A 13378-nucleotide genomic window follows, 5' to 3' on the forward strand; every position below is an offset into this window, starting at 1 on the left:
AAGAATCTCGCTTTTTCCTTAACATAAGTTGCAAATCTTGAAAATTACCCTGCGCAAATAATTACTTTATTTAACATGTGAAAATGAAAGAGACAAAAGGACAAAATTACTTTAAGTACTGCACATGTGTATTTTTTATTTCTTATTGCAAAAAATAATAGTTAAATAACTGGTATGCACCCATAGTCTGCAAGGTGGTTTTACCAGAACTGTTAAAATTGAAAGTAGAAACATATTGTAGATAAGTATTTAGATCTGATATCAGCCGAGAAAATCTGAAACAACGAATTACTCAATTAACATGAATTCATAATTGCATATTATTCAAAATAATTTTCGAGGTCTAATAATTATTTTTTTCGTTGTTTTTTCCTAATGATAAAATAATTTCCTTATACAATATAACCTCCATTTGGGGCAGACCTCTGGCTTGGGGAACCTCTATTTTTGGGGAAACCTCTATTTTTGGGGTAGTTTGAAAAGGATATAATTTTTATGCGGTAATTTCCAAATTTAGAAATTACTGGAACCTCTAAGTGGGGCACAGGATTTTTAATTTATATACATATTTGCTATTAAAATTAAAATTAATTATATAAAATTTCATTTGGAAGCCTCGTGTAATTTTTGTATTCTTGTTGTTATGGCTCGTAAGCTTAGTCTTGAGTTAAAGATCAAAATTGCCAAGGAATTAAGTGAAAATAAACATCTTACTGAACGAGATATTGTAGATAAGTACAAAATTAGTAAAGGTTTTTTATTAATGTAAGTTTTTAGGCGCTGTGTCACGTATTAAAAAAATTATCTCAATTTTTTTAATACTGGGGCTGTTCAAACAGATTTTCCCAGAAATATTCTACGCTCTCCTCATACTTTATCCCAAAAATTGGATAAATTGTTTTTGAGGCTTTCACCAAGACAAGGGAAGAATTTATTCCTGTGTCCGGTCCTCTTTTAAAAAATATTGCTTCCAAAGTAGCAAGGATGTTGAATTATTCGGCGTTCAAAGGGTCCAATGGCTGGTTGGAAAAATTTAAGAAAAGACATATGTTGTCATTTAAGACAATTAGTGGAGAGAAAAACTCTTCCGATGTTTCTTCGCTTGATATGTTTTTTTCCAAGTATGATGAATACGTAAAAGAATATGGTCTTCAAAATATTTTTAATTGCGACGAAACTGGGTTATATATTAAAAGGATACCTTCAAAATCATTTGTAAGTTCGGATGAAGATTGTTTCGGAATTAAAAGGAGTAAAGAAAAATTCACTATTCTTTTGTCGGTCAGTGCTTGTGGCGAAAAATTGAAGCCATTGTTAGTAGGAAAATATAAATCCCCACGTTGTATGAAAAACTTTAACCCTGAAGAACATGGAGTTTCATATTCATCATCTAAAAACAGTTGGATGACATCAGAAATATTTATTACATGGCTCACCATTACAAATGAACAAATGATTACGCAAAAGAGAAAAATTGTTTTGTTACTTGATAACGCAAGCTGTCACAAATATATCCATCTTTCCAACATTGAATTGTTTTTTCTCCCAAAAAATACAACCTCATTAATTCAACCGTTAGACATGGGTATTATTAAATCTTTCAAGTCCAATTATCTTAACGCTTTATTGGATTTTACTCTTTATTTTGAGGACGTTGAGTTACAAATTGTTAATTTAAAAAAAAAATCTTCGTCATGTCATAATAATTGTTGGAAAAACATGGCAAAATTTAAATCCTGAAACAATAACGAATTGTTGGGAAACAATTAATAACTATCGGCAACAGATTCCTAGTTCAAATTTTTTAGTTAACAGTGAGAAAGAAAATTTGGACACGATAATTGCAGACGTAATTGCTGAAAATGAAGAAGAAAATAATGATGAGTCATATATGACCAAACTGAATGCAACTGTTCACACTTGGACACGATAACAGCAATGAATAACCTTGAAGAGAATATTCACCGTTTGTTTCCCGATGCGTTAAAAGACTATTACAATTTCAGAAAAATATTGGGCATACATATGAAGAAATCTGCAACAGGAAACAAAATAACAGATTATTTTCGTGTAATAGAATAAAAATTTTTTTCTACTTGAAAAATACTCTAATTATCAATAAAATTAGTGGAAAACATGTTTAAATGTTCTTAAAAATACTTTATTTATTTATAAATTAATGAAAAATATGCTAAAACTATTAAAATTTTTATAAAAATAAAGAAAATTTCAGACCTCCATTTTTGGGGAAACCTCTATTTTTGGGGCAATTTTTCAAAATTGATGCCCCAAATGGAGGTTATACTGTATTTTAGTAGAAATTTTTTTGAATTATGTTATTGTGGGCTTTAGAAATGTTAACTATTGCGGTACAAACGTCAAAGATTATATTTAGATTCTTTATAATCGATTTTAGCGAGAAATTAAATAAAAGCCTCAAGAAACTGTATTATTTTTTCAGCATTGTTTTTTAATACTTTTTTAATTTTCACAACACTTGTTCAGGGTTGACTTTTAACCAGACTTGAGCATTCCGATTAAAATCGATAAAATGAAAGTTTTATCTAAAATTCGGCCACCTTTACATTGCATTTTTATCCCAAATTGATGTTGTTCCATTTTTCCAAATATGGATGTTACGGTTGATTATATATATAAATGGTCGGAATGTTTTTACTCTGAAGTATCAAAAGTTTTTCAACAAAGATTTTTCTTGTATTTTTATTGATCTCTAATCGTCTTTATTTTTCAAATCTAACATCTTTTAAAGTGTAGTAAAATAAATTCAATTAATAAAATACTGTTGATTTTAACACTGAGATATTCTATTTTAGATAAAAATGCTACTATCTTGCAAATTTGGGAGCAAGTTTGCTTGTACAGTACCGCTCAAATGTTTCGGACCACCCTATTTTTCTCAATTTCCAAGTCAATCCTAAATTATTTTTATACGGTTCTTTAGAGAAACTTATTAGATAAGCTTAAACACATTTATTCTATTTTAAAAACTTGGACAGATATTCATGTTTGGCGCAATTTTAAAATTATCGATTTTATACTCGATCATATGTTCCGGACCAGTTTAAAAAAAACCGAAAATTTATTAAACTTATAAAAAGTTAATAATTAATATTTCCTCCGTTGTTCGTTATAACAGCATTTATTCGCTCTGGAAGTGAATTGTATAATTTTTCAATGTACGAATTATCAATCTCGTACCAAATTTTTTTGGTCAAATTCCAGAGCTCTGGAAGATCTTTTGGTTCCAGATCATAAAGTTTTTGTTTTAGTACCGACCACATATTTTCAATAATATTCAGTTCGGGTGACTGGCTCGGCCAAGTTTCTAAGATTTTTATTTGTTTCCTTTGAAAAAAATTCATTGTCGACATGGACCGATGGGAAGGAGCGCCGTCTTGCTGGAGATACATGGTCTCATCATAAAAATTTTCGAGTCCAACATTTATAATTCTCTGATACTCTGCGGAATCAACATTTTTAATGCATAAGACAATGTTTCTCCATCCATTTGCAGCAATAGCTCCCCAGACCATAATGCTAGGAGAAAATTTTCGTGTTTTTAAACAATATTTTGAGTCAAATCTAGAGTTTGGTGGCCTTCTAACATAATTTTTTGTGTTTGAATGCAAATTTATTTTGCATTCATCACTAAAAATAATTTTACCCCAATCATTTTGGCTCCAAGTTAATTTCTCAATGCACCAATTTTTTCTAGCCTTTTTATGGCATATGGAAAGACTTGGTTTTGGGCATTGCTTTCGCCCATTCAAATTATTTCTTTGTAGGCATCTTTTAATTGTATTTGTGCTTACAATAGAATTTAATTTCATATCAAATTTAATTTGATTTGCCGTTTTTGTGGGGTCTGCTTTCGAAATTCTCACTAATTTGCGTTCAGATCTTGGGGATAACAATCTCGGTCGACCAGATTTGGGTCTGTCGGAATATAGTCCAACGGATGAATATCTGGAAATTGTTCTTTGAACAGCAGTTTTGGATATTTTTAATTTTTCGGCAATTTCTCTTTGTGAAGCTCCATCTTTAAAAAAAGTGATGATAGCGACCCGATCAACCAGTGAAACACGCGGCATTTGTTATTTATTAGTCTTTTGTTTTTATTGAATCAAAAATTATTTAAATTTAAAGAGATTTAACTGGTTCGAAACATATGATTGCAACTGGTCCGGAACATATGATCGAGTCAAAAATCAATTATATTCAATTGGCGCCAAACAAAAATATTTAAAGAAAATTTTAGAATAGAATAAATGTATTTAAGCTTATCTAATAAGTTTCTCTAAAGAACCGTATAAAAATAATTTAGGATTGACTTGGAAATTGAGAAAAATAGGGTGGTCCGAAACATTTGAGCGGTACTGTATAGCATCAGCCATATAGATGTAGTATACTTGTGTAATTTTTCATACTTAATTTTAATGACCAAGGTGGGAAAGACCTCTAGTCGTGCTGCAACACCGAAGGTAATTCTACCCCCGGCGCGGGCAATCTTCCTCGGGTGTGCATCCATTTCCGAAGACGATTTACCAGTACCTAAATTGTTAGAGACCGGACGGTACATGAAGCGACACGTTTAGGTTTCCCCACGGTACGCCAGCCGCCCTCACAGGTTACCTGAGTAGGTTTTACATCACCTCCTGTTCGCGATCGTTTTGCACCACTTTTTTCTACTTTAATATTCTTATTTTTGTGCACCACAGGAAACACAACCATTCTCGCAAAACGAACGAAAATTTTATTTTAAAAAGGCTGTTAGTAGAGGGTAGATTAAGATGCAAACCGATTGAGAACGTTCTCTCTCGAAAGCCAACAAACTGTGTTGTATTGAAGAAGATCAGTATATTTATTGTTGGTTTCGTTTAACAAATCTTTAAATAGCCTATGTTTAAGTTCCTCGAATATATAATAATATATTACTCATGATATAATTAAGTTAGTAATCTTTATGACCAATTCCATCACTTCTAAAATTTCTTTTGGAAACGTTTGCGAAGATAGTGCTTCTTGGTTGATAATACAATGTAGAGTAATAACTTCATGGTCAATTCTCTTTTTAATTAGCGTCAACGATTTTATTAAGAGAAATAAAATTTGTTTTAAAATATTCTACGACTGCACCAACAAGATTTTTACCACGGGTTTGACACTTTATAGGACAATCAAGAAAAGCATGGAGGGAATGGCCACTGAACATAGACATGGCAAGAGGGTTGACAAGTTTCGAAGGAGACTAATAGTCTTATCGCTAGAAGAAAAAACTGGGAATGTCAGTAAACCCATCAGAGGAGTTGATTCTCTTACTACAATAAAAAAAGAAGAGATGTCAATACGTAACATGTCAGCGAAGTAGCACTCCTAAAAAAAGAAACATTAGAGTCCAACTAAAGATTATTAGAGTCTAATGGTTAGATCTTCGTATTTCTTAAATATATGCTCGTGCATATATTCGTGCTCAGTTGAAAGATGTTTCTCTGAGATAAAAAATTTTCTAAGACCCAACCGAAATTTTCTAGCGGAAAATTTAGAAATTCTGTAATTTGTATGTGTAACAAAAAGTTTTAGTGCTTTTATTTAATCTTTAACTTAAATTTTTAGGTTAATTTTTCTAGTTCTTAGTGTAATCAAGTTATTTTTTGGTTTATTATTTTTTAGCTTACAAAAATCGGCCTAGTAATTATAATTGATTTGAAGTTCAAAAATGAACTTCCATGCAAATTGAATTTATTGGTGTTAAAAAAGAGGCTTTTCCTTTTTATGCCCCAAGCGACCCTCAGTGGTTGCATTTATATCTTGCCGGCATATTTGTTTCATAACCTATTTTTTTACCCGCATGAAAGCAGGGTTTATGGACTGCTATCTATATGGCCATATGGCCATAAGTAGTTTACTTTAAATTATAAGTAATAAAGCTAATCAATGACTATTTTAGTCTGCTACAATATTTTAATTAATTCGTCGATCATTACTTAATTCTAAAAAAAATTCTGTTCAACATTTTCCCATGCTCAGTGACGTTTGATTCTGCCCAGATATTAGAATAAAGGTTTCTTATCTATATTCCCCGTTTGTGACAGCGTGCATTCTATAACGATTTTAATTCATTTAATTAACTGTTCGTGATTAAACAAAAAATGATCTTGAATGAGTTAGCAATTAACAGATTTTGAAAAACACTTTAAAAGTTATTTAATTTGTATATGTAACAAAAATTATTTGTGTTTTTATTTTATTTTTTTTTAATAAAAACAAAGAAATACAACAGTCGTGAGTTCGATTCCGAAGGAGGCAGTTTTCATCCTGGGGCCAATCCTCGTTATCGTTCCCCTGCCCGTGAGGCAACGAGTACTTCTGGCACGACACAGTTGGAAATGGGAATCTCTTACCTTCCTTCCGGTCTTAGCGTGGCGTTATGGGGTCCACCATGTCAGTTGGAAAATGTCAGTTACCGAGCCGGACAGGTTACACTTGTGTGCTTAGAAAAAAATTTGGTGGTCTTTATTTTGAAAAGCACGTCAAGGTTTGTTGTACGTAATGGGGTTTAATGACAGCCTGCGCGTCGCTCTTATAACACTTCTGCCTTTCTTGTTTCCTCGTCTTCTTGAGAATGATGTTCGATTTTAAATTGATAATTAAACTAGGAAATTCCATTTGACCTGAATGTGTTTTTGAGGACATATCTTTAGCAATGACCAAACGGGAATTCTAAAAAACAAGGAAACCATCAGTGAAGCCGTTTATAAATAAAAGTAGAAATGACGGTTTCTTAAAAACATAGAATAATGTTTAGCTTCTGAGGACGGTAGGAGGCTGACAAATGGGAACTGGGCACATAAGATATTCCTTACCTCTCTTTGGATCCGGAAGGCTATATTGAAGATTTGGAGACTAATGCTGATTGGCTCAGACAGTTCCTTCTTTCCTTCTTCTTTATTCGATTAGTTAGCTGTGAGTGTTTGTGGTGGGTTTGCTATGAAAGCTTGGGGGGTTAATAAAAACAAAAAGCAGATTTGTGAGGCAATGGACTGTAGTTTAGGTATTTGCTGGAATTGGCACATAAATATATTTTTCAACAATAATTATGTCAATAATCGCCAATACGGAGAGCCTCAGTCCTCATCCATTCAGTTTCAATAATCTGGTCGATTGTAGGGCGCATGAGTGGGTCGAAGGATAGCATTTGGAGGACTGTGTCAATGCAACATTTTCCGTAAATATCCTCAGTTTTAGGAGGAAACTCGTAGTTCATGAGCTTCATTTGTTTTATAATATTGTCCATTGCACTGACAGTTCCCACGGTTCCCACTGGAACAGCCATTTTTCCGCTGATCATAAAATAAAGAACAACACCGAGACTGAATATATCCGCACACTTTGGGTCATATTTATTTGCTGCGTTCATGATTTCTGGAGCACAGTATCCAGGGGTCCCACACACTGTACTACGCAGATGTTCGTCAGGGTCAGGACAATTCTCAGTCTTGCAGGAAAATCCAAAGTCTGTCAGTTTAATGCAGTTCTCACAAATAAGAATATTTTCCAACTTAATGTCTCGGTGGACAATATTATTTGTATGTAAATACTGGATAGTCCGAGCGAGCTGTGAGTTACAACGTCTCCCAAAACTTGATAGAAGTAGCGACTAGTTTGGGAAACGGAAAATCGCTGTCGCTTGCTGAAATAGTCGTGCAAATCTCCCCCTTTGGCCAATTCCATAAAAATATACACTTTGTCATCCAAGTCAACAATATCTTTTATCTACAAGTTATTAAGACGTCGAACACATTTCAACGTAATATCAAACCTCGACTATTCCGGGATGAGAAACCGACTTGAGAATTTTTAGTTCGTTGGAAATATAGTTGTTTATTTTGGACCCACTCATTGCCGTTTTGTCGTACACTTTACATGCATATTTTTCCTGGTTCTGCACTAACTCCGCCATCCGTATGATTCCCGTCGACCCTTTTGCGAGAAACCAGCACAATTTCCAACCACGCTCCATTAGTCTACCGTCGTCTTGCCCGTTCAATATTATCAAGTTCGGCCTCTTATGACGGGTAGTCATCAAATAGTAATACTTGGTATGTCTCCGTTTTGGTTTTTGGTTTTTTACGACTTGATCGCTTTTTGAACAGACGCAAAAAAAACTTGCCCAAAATAGTCATTTTAACAGTCAATGTATTCTATTGAATAAAAATATTGACAAAATGCACAGGAAGCCCACTTTGTCCGCGTATCACTGATATATACTTTGTCCATGACGCATTGTGGTCGTGAATATGCGTCACATTATCAAACGAAATACTCGGAAATTACTAAAAAATTAGGTCTGTGGTCTCAAATTTTTATTGATTCTCAAAATAGGCAGGATAATTCAATGTGCCTGACTAGCCATGATTTTGTCTAACATTTAATGCAGTCACGTTGAATATTGTCCTCAAAACTACTTTAAAGAATCAGTCTTTTAGAAGTCATCCTGTCACCAGGAGGAACTGGACTGTGTCTTTTCTGAGGAATTCAGAGCACAGATGGAATGCATGTGATGTGCAGTCGGTCAAAAAATGAATAAGGCTAATAAATTATTTATTCAAAAGTATCCAAAAATAATTACTTTTTTGCACAAACAACAGTAATAACAATAATTATAACTGCGATGATGACTAATACGATGACGATTCGCAAATTCATTTGGATGCATTTGCTTCTATGTCTCTCTTTCCTTTCCATCACTGAACCCAGATCTTTGAACGATTGAGCCTGTCATAAGTAGCAATTAATACCTTTTCTGTCAGATTCTGACAACGTTCGTCTAAGGAGTTCAGGTTTTCTCCCCGCTCGGAGAGTTTTTTTACCGAATCGAGGAGGACTTGTTGTACTTGCTGTACTTCTGACTTGATTTGGACAGTTTTGCAGGTCTGTGACTGAACTGTTGTCTCTTCACTCTGAAAGTTAACAAAAAAACTCAAAATACAATCAGTTGGCTGATGTAAGCTTCCAACTCCGATTCGACATTGGCTTCTTTGATTGTGAGGAGTAGTTCATAATATGTATGAGTCTGCGGTAAGTAAATATATTTTTATTGCATTTTTTAGGATTCTGAATATACCTTCCTGTGGTGATTCGCTTTTAGCCTGACAGAATAAGCGCAGTCCAGATTTATTGTACACAGCGAAATTTTTCCTATCAAATTGAAGTTAGCGTTAAAATAAACTCTTTTGATTTGTAAATGGAACGAGTGTTGTTTTTGTCAACTTTGCTTAGAACTGTTAATATAGACTCGTCATCCACCAAATTCGATTTAAACTGGAACTTGTATATTATGGACTCATTTTGAGCTATGGCAATACACGCAATGTCCATAATTTGTCAGATATTGGAATTCGCTAATTTTTATTTAAACGTATTTCGCTTATCCTCTACCGCAACCACATTTTTAAATGAATTTCCTCTAATAATAAAACATTAATATTCGATACTTTTCGTTCATGTAGCCTTACATCCAAAACGCGATTTCGTCAGCATTTGTCATTGCTGAGGAATGCAGGATTGTGCGATGATTGATTTGAATTAACTTTGTTTTAAAACAACACAAAACCATCGATTATTAGCCAATCAGTTAATAGGTTCCAATAAAATCAGTCCGTAGAAAGCTGCAATACCAGACTGAGAATAAGGCCTATAAATACGACCGTAGTTGCTTAAATTACAAATACAGTCAAACCTCTAAATCTCGCCATTTTTTGGGACCGACCAAATCGTGGCGAGATTTAGAATTTGGCGAGCAATAGAGGTTTTGCACTTCCGGTTGTTCACCAAAAATTGAAAATTATACTGTGATTATATTAGTTATTCAATATTGTAATTAAGGTAAACTAATAATTAGACGACTCTCAAATTTTTGCTTCCCGAGTTCCCCATAACTCCACTTTGATCTTCCACGCCATGATCCTCAATCTCCTCCTGGGGCGTGCAGTCTCTGGGCCTCTTAAGGGACTTGCTGATCTTCATAGAGAAATTATATTTCCGCCAGTCCCTATTTACGGAATTTGCAGAGTCCAGAATTTCACTGAAGCCATGTTTGTACTCGACAAACATGCTCTCCAGAGTGGCCTTCAGCGTTACAGTCTGGATGTAAGACCGAACACGTTCTTCAATCCCAAGGAGCTCCATGTACTTGCGGTAGATTGTTGAAACGATTCCATCCCACGTAATGACAATTGGCACAATCTTCACCTTAGCCTTGTGTAATTCACTAGCTAAAATGTCGTATTTGTGCAGTTTTTCTACTTCTACACTCTTTAGGTTATCTATTGAAGTCACACCCACTTCAATAAGCCATATTAGGTTCTCTCTTTTGTCATAGAGGAAAATGTCGGGTTTATTATATTGGATTTTCAACTCTGTTGGAATTGTTGTATCAACTCGTATTTCTGCCAAGGTGTTGCACATAATACTCTGGACAGAGCGATTTTTCAGTCTTCTGGATTTTTTGAATCCAAATCTACGGCACAAGTGCATGTGGATGCATCTCACAATTTCATTGTGTCTTCTTGTATAATCCGAATTAAGGATCCTGTTGCCATGTGATCAACCGTCTTATTGGAAGATTTACAGTGTGGACATTTTGAATTAGGGTCTCTGAAAAAAAATATTCCTGTCTTGAAGAAATGAAAACATAGCTTCAGACTTAGGAGATATATTTCCTTTCTTAAGCCATGTTGAAGACGATTGAATATCAAAATTGTTATCATCAAGCGATTCAAATAGCTTCGAGTGTGAATGTGTTTTCTTCTTGCTATTGGACAGTAAGGAATCAATCTGCATATTCTAGTGATTTGGTTATCTCTCCTTGGGTGTTCGTTCCATATTTACAATGCAGGAATTCTGTGATCGTGGCCATATGGGACTTTCTTTTCTGCTCGGCCCACAGAATTGCTGCCTTTCTTGGGGAGATTAACTTTCGCCTCTCCAGATTTTCACGAAAGTCAAACAGCATTTTTTCCGACCTGAAGGTAATCGAGGCAAGCCCTCTTCCAAGTTTATCCCTCGGCAAATATAGCCTCTCCTTACAGGCTGGTGTCATATGAATATTTAGATCCATTAACAGCTTCCTGACAAATTTGTCAATTTCATCAAAAGCGGACGGTTCCAAATCCAGAAGGCCGATATAATAATTGTACAAAAATAAAGCATGTTCATTAATTGCCTTAAACCAGTGGTTCTCAACCTGGGGTCCGCGGACCCCTTAGGGGTCCGCGAAGATTCCAGGGGGTCCGCGAGATTTTTCTGAAACTTTATTTAATGTTTCTATTTAATGATAACAATTTTAAATTAATATATAATAGTATTAAATCATAATTAATAATATCTCTTTTAGATATATTATAAATTAATATATTTTAATATTCAATAATACTGAGGAGGCTAAATTACTTTAAAGCTGAATGTAACTCAAATATTTATTTTTTGGTAAAAGTTAATAAAATTTTTAAGCACGCTATTGATATGAATTCCTCGAATGTTATTAAGATACGCAAATATAATCCTGATTATATAAAATATGGGTTTATTTGTATTGATAAAGATGGATTTGAAAGCCCAAAATGTGTTGTGTGCATGAAAATTCTGTCACACAATAGCATGAAACCAACATCTCTTGTGAGACACTTGCGCACATGTCATCCCCATCTAATCCACAAAAATAAGGATTATTTTATTTCTTTGCGTAAAATGATGAAAAATCAAGTATTGACTCGTTTCATACAAACTTTGCCTTCTGATAATTCCATGCTATTAGCATAAGATTTGTATGAAAAACTTGCTTTATCAAGATTTTGGTGCGAAATGTGTAAGCATTATCCTTCCGTAAGCGCAAATGCATTAAATTTGTTGCTTATATTCCCGACAACATATTTATGCGAACATGGCTTCTCAGCACTTCTCAATATAAAAAATAATCATCGCGCAAGACTGAATATTGAAGATGACATCAGGGTTTGCTTATCGACAACCGAGCCTCTTATTGAAAAAATTGCCTCGAAAAAACAATATCAACCTTCTCACTAATTTTCTCTATTGATTTAATAATAAATTTTGTTTTTAGATAAGTAAAATTTTTTTGACAAAAAACTTAATAAATATGTAGGGGGTCCGCGAAATTTTTCATTTACTCACAAGGGGTCCGCGGACAAAAAAGGTTGAGAACCACTGCCTTAAACAAATTCACCGAATTTAGTTTCGTCTTCGACAATCTTTCGATACGTTGTTGAACCTCAATCCGTAAATTTTTCAAAACTTCTTTAACAACCTGACTAAACTTATTTTCCAATACACCTAAATAACGGTAACTATCGAGTCCATCCAGCAGTTTGGCATCATTTCTCAATAAACAACTATTTGTTGCCGACTTCTCACAATTCTTTTCCAAACCCGAAGCTTTAAAAAATAAATCCACGTCTTTCATCATACACCCGAGTGTGATCTCATCTTTGGCGAGGAGTTTCAAATCATCAATGAACAAAAAATGGTTTGTAGAAAAAAAACACTGAATTTTCTTGATCGGTATTGACTGATAAATTTGGAGATTTAGCTGATAACAATCTGCTCAACGGATCCAAAGTCAAAATAAACAACTGAGGAGACAGGGAATCCCCTTGGAGTATTCCACGTTCTATATTAACAATTCCTAGATGCTGCTTTCCTAATTTGAGGGAGACCTTCCAATTTGGAATTATTGACATTACAAACTTTGTTATCCATTCAGGAAGCCCAAAGTTTTTCAGAATCACAGCAAGGAATTCGTGATTGATTGAGTCAAAGAGTTTTTTACGCCTACCTATGAAGAAAATAATTTGTACTCATGTGACCTGTTCACACAACAGTTAATAAGTGCTTGCTCCTTTGCACCTTGACAATGCCTCTTAGTGCCAAGTTGACATTCAGAGATTAGATTGTATATTTCCACATACTCAGCAATTTTCTCATTTACACACTTTGTGACGAGTTTATAAAGGCACGGCATACAGGTAATTGGTCTGAAATCACTGGCTTCAGAGGAATTATCCTTTTTCGGAATAAGATAAGTTATTCCGGTATAAAACCAACTCTGGGGTTGACTGCTTCCAGTAATGATATTTCTGATCTCATCAAATAGAAACTTATGTAGGGAGTCCAATTTTTTGATGAAGAAGTTGTAAACTCCATCGCAGCCAGGAGCTTTCCAGTTGGGGAGAAATTCGATGATCTTTAAAATGAAGGTGTCATTAACATCAGGTTCGTGATATTCGGCACCAGTGACTCTTCTATTCACACCCAATTGATACTCACTTATATCTCTTTT

At 34.2% G+C, this 13378-nt stretch overlaps 2 protein-coding genes across 2 annotated transcripts; both read right to left on the minus strand.

The window, feature by feature from the left end:
* Positions 1-7120: 7120 nt before the first annotated feature.
* LOC115228495 (testis-specific serine/threonine-protein kinase 6-like) lies at positions 7121-7981 on the minus strand. The gene is made up of 2 exons (XM_029799069.1): positions 7841-7981; positions 7121-7636 (listed from the first exon to the last, which is right to left on the minus strand). The coding sequence occupies exons 1-2, from the start codon at positions 7979-7981 to the stop codon at positions 7121-7123; spliced, it is 657 nt and encodes a 218-aa protein (XP_029654929.1).
* Positions 7982-9918: 1937 nt separating this feature from the next.
* LOC115228496 lies at positions 9919-10488 on the minus strand. The gene has a single exon (XM_029799070.1). It carries the CDS (start codon positions 10486-10488, stop codon positions 9919-9921), a length of 570 nt encoding a protein of 189 aa, XP_029654930.1.
* Between the last annotated feature and the right edge of the window lie 2890 nt (positions 10489-13378).

The sequence above is a fragment of the Octopus sinensis genome, unplaced genomic scaffold (assembly GCF_006345805.1).
Source record: "Octopus sinensis unplaced genomic scaffold, ASM634580v1 Contig10780, whole genome shotgun sequence".
Lineage (NCBI taxonomy): Eukaryota > Metazoa > Mollusca > Cephalopoda > Octopoda > Octopodidae > Octopus > Octopus sinensis.

Coding starts and splice junctions, on each gene's coding strand:
- LOC115228496 (XM_029799070.1), bottom strand. CDS start 10,488: ATGTGCAACACCTTGGCAGAAATACGAGTTGATACAACAATTCCAACA.
- LOC115228495 (XM_029799069.1), bottom strand. CDS start 7,981: ATGGCGGAGTTAGTGCAGAACCAGGAAAAATATGCATGTAAAGTGTAC. Junction 7,637..7,840: donor CTCATCCCGGAATAGTCGAG/GTTTGATATTAC, acceptor TGTAACTCACAG/CTCGCTCGGACTATCCAGTA.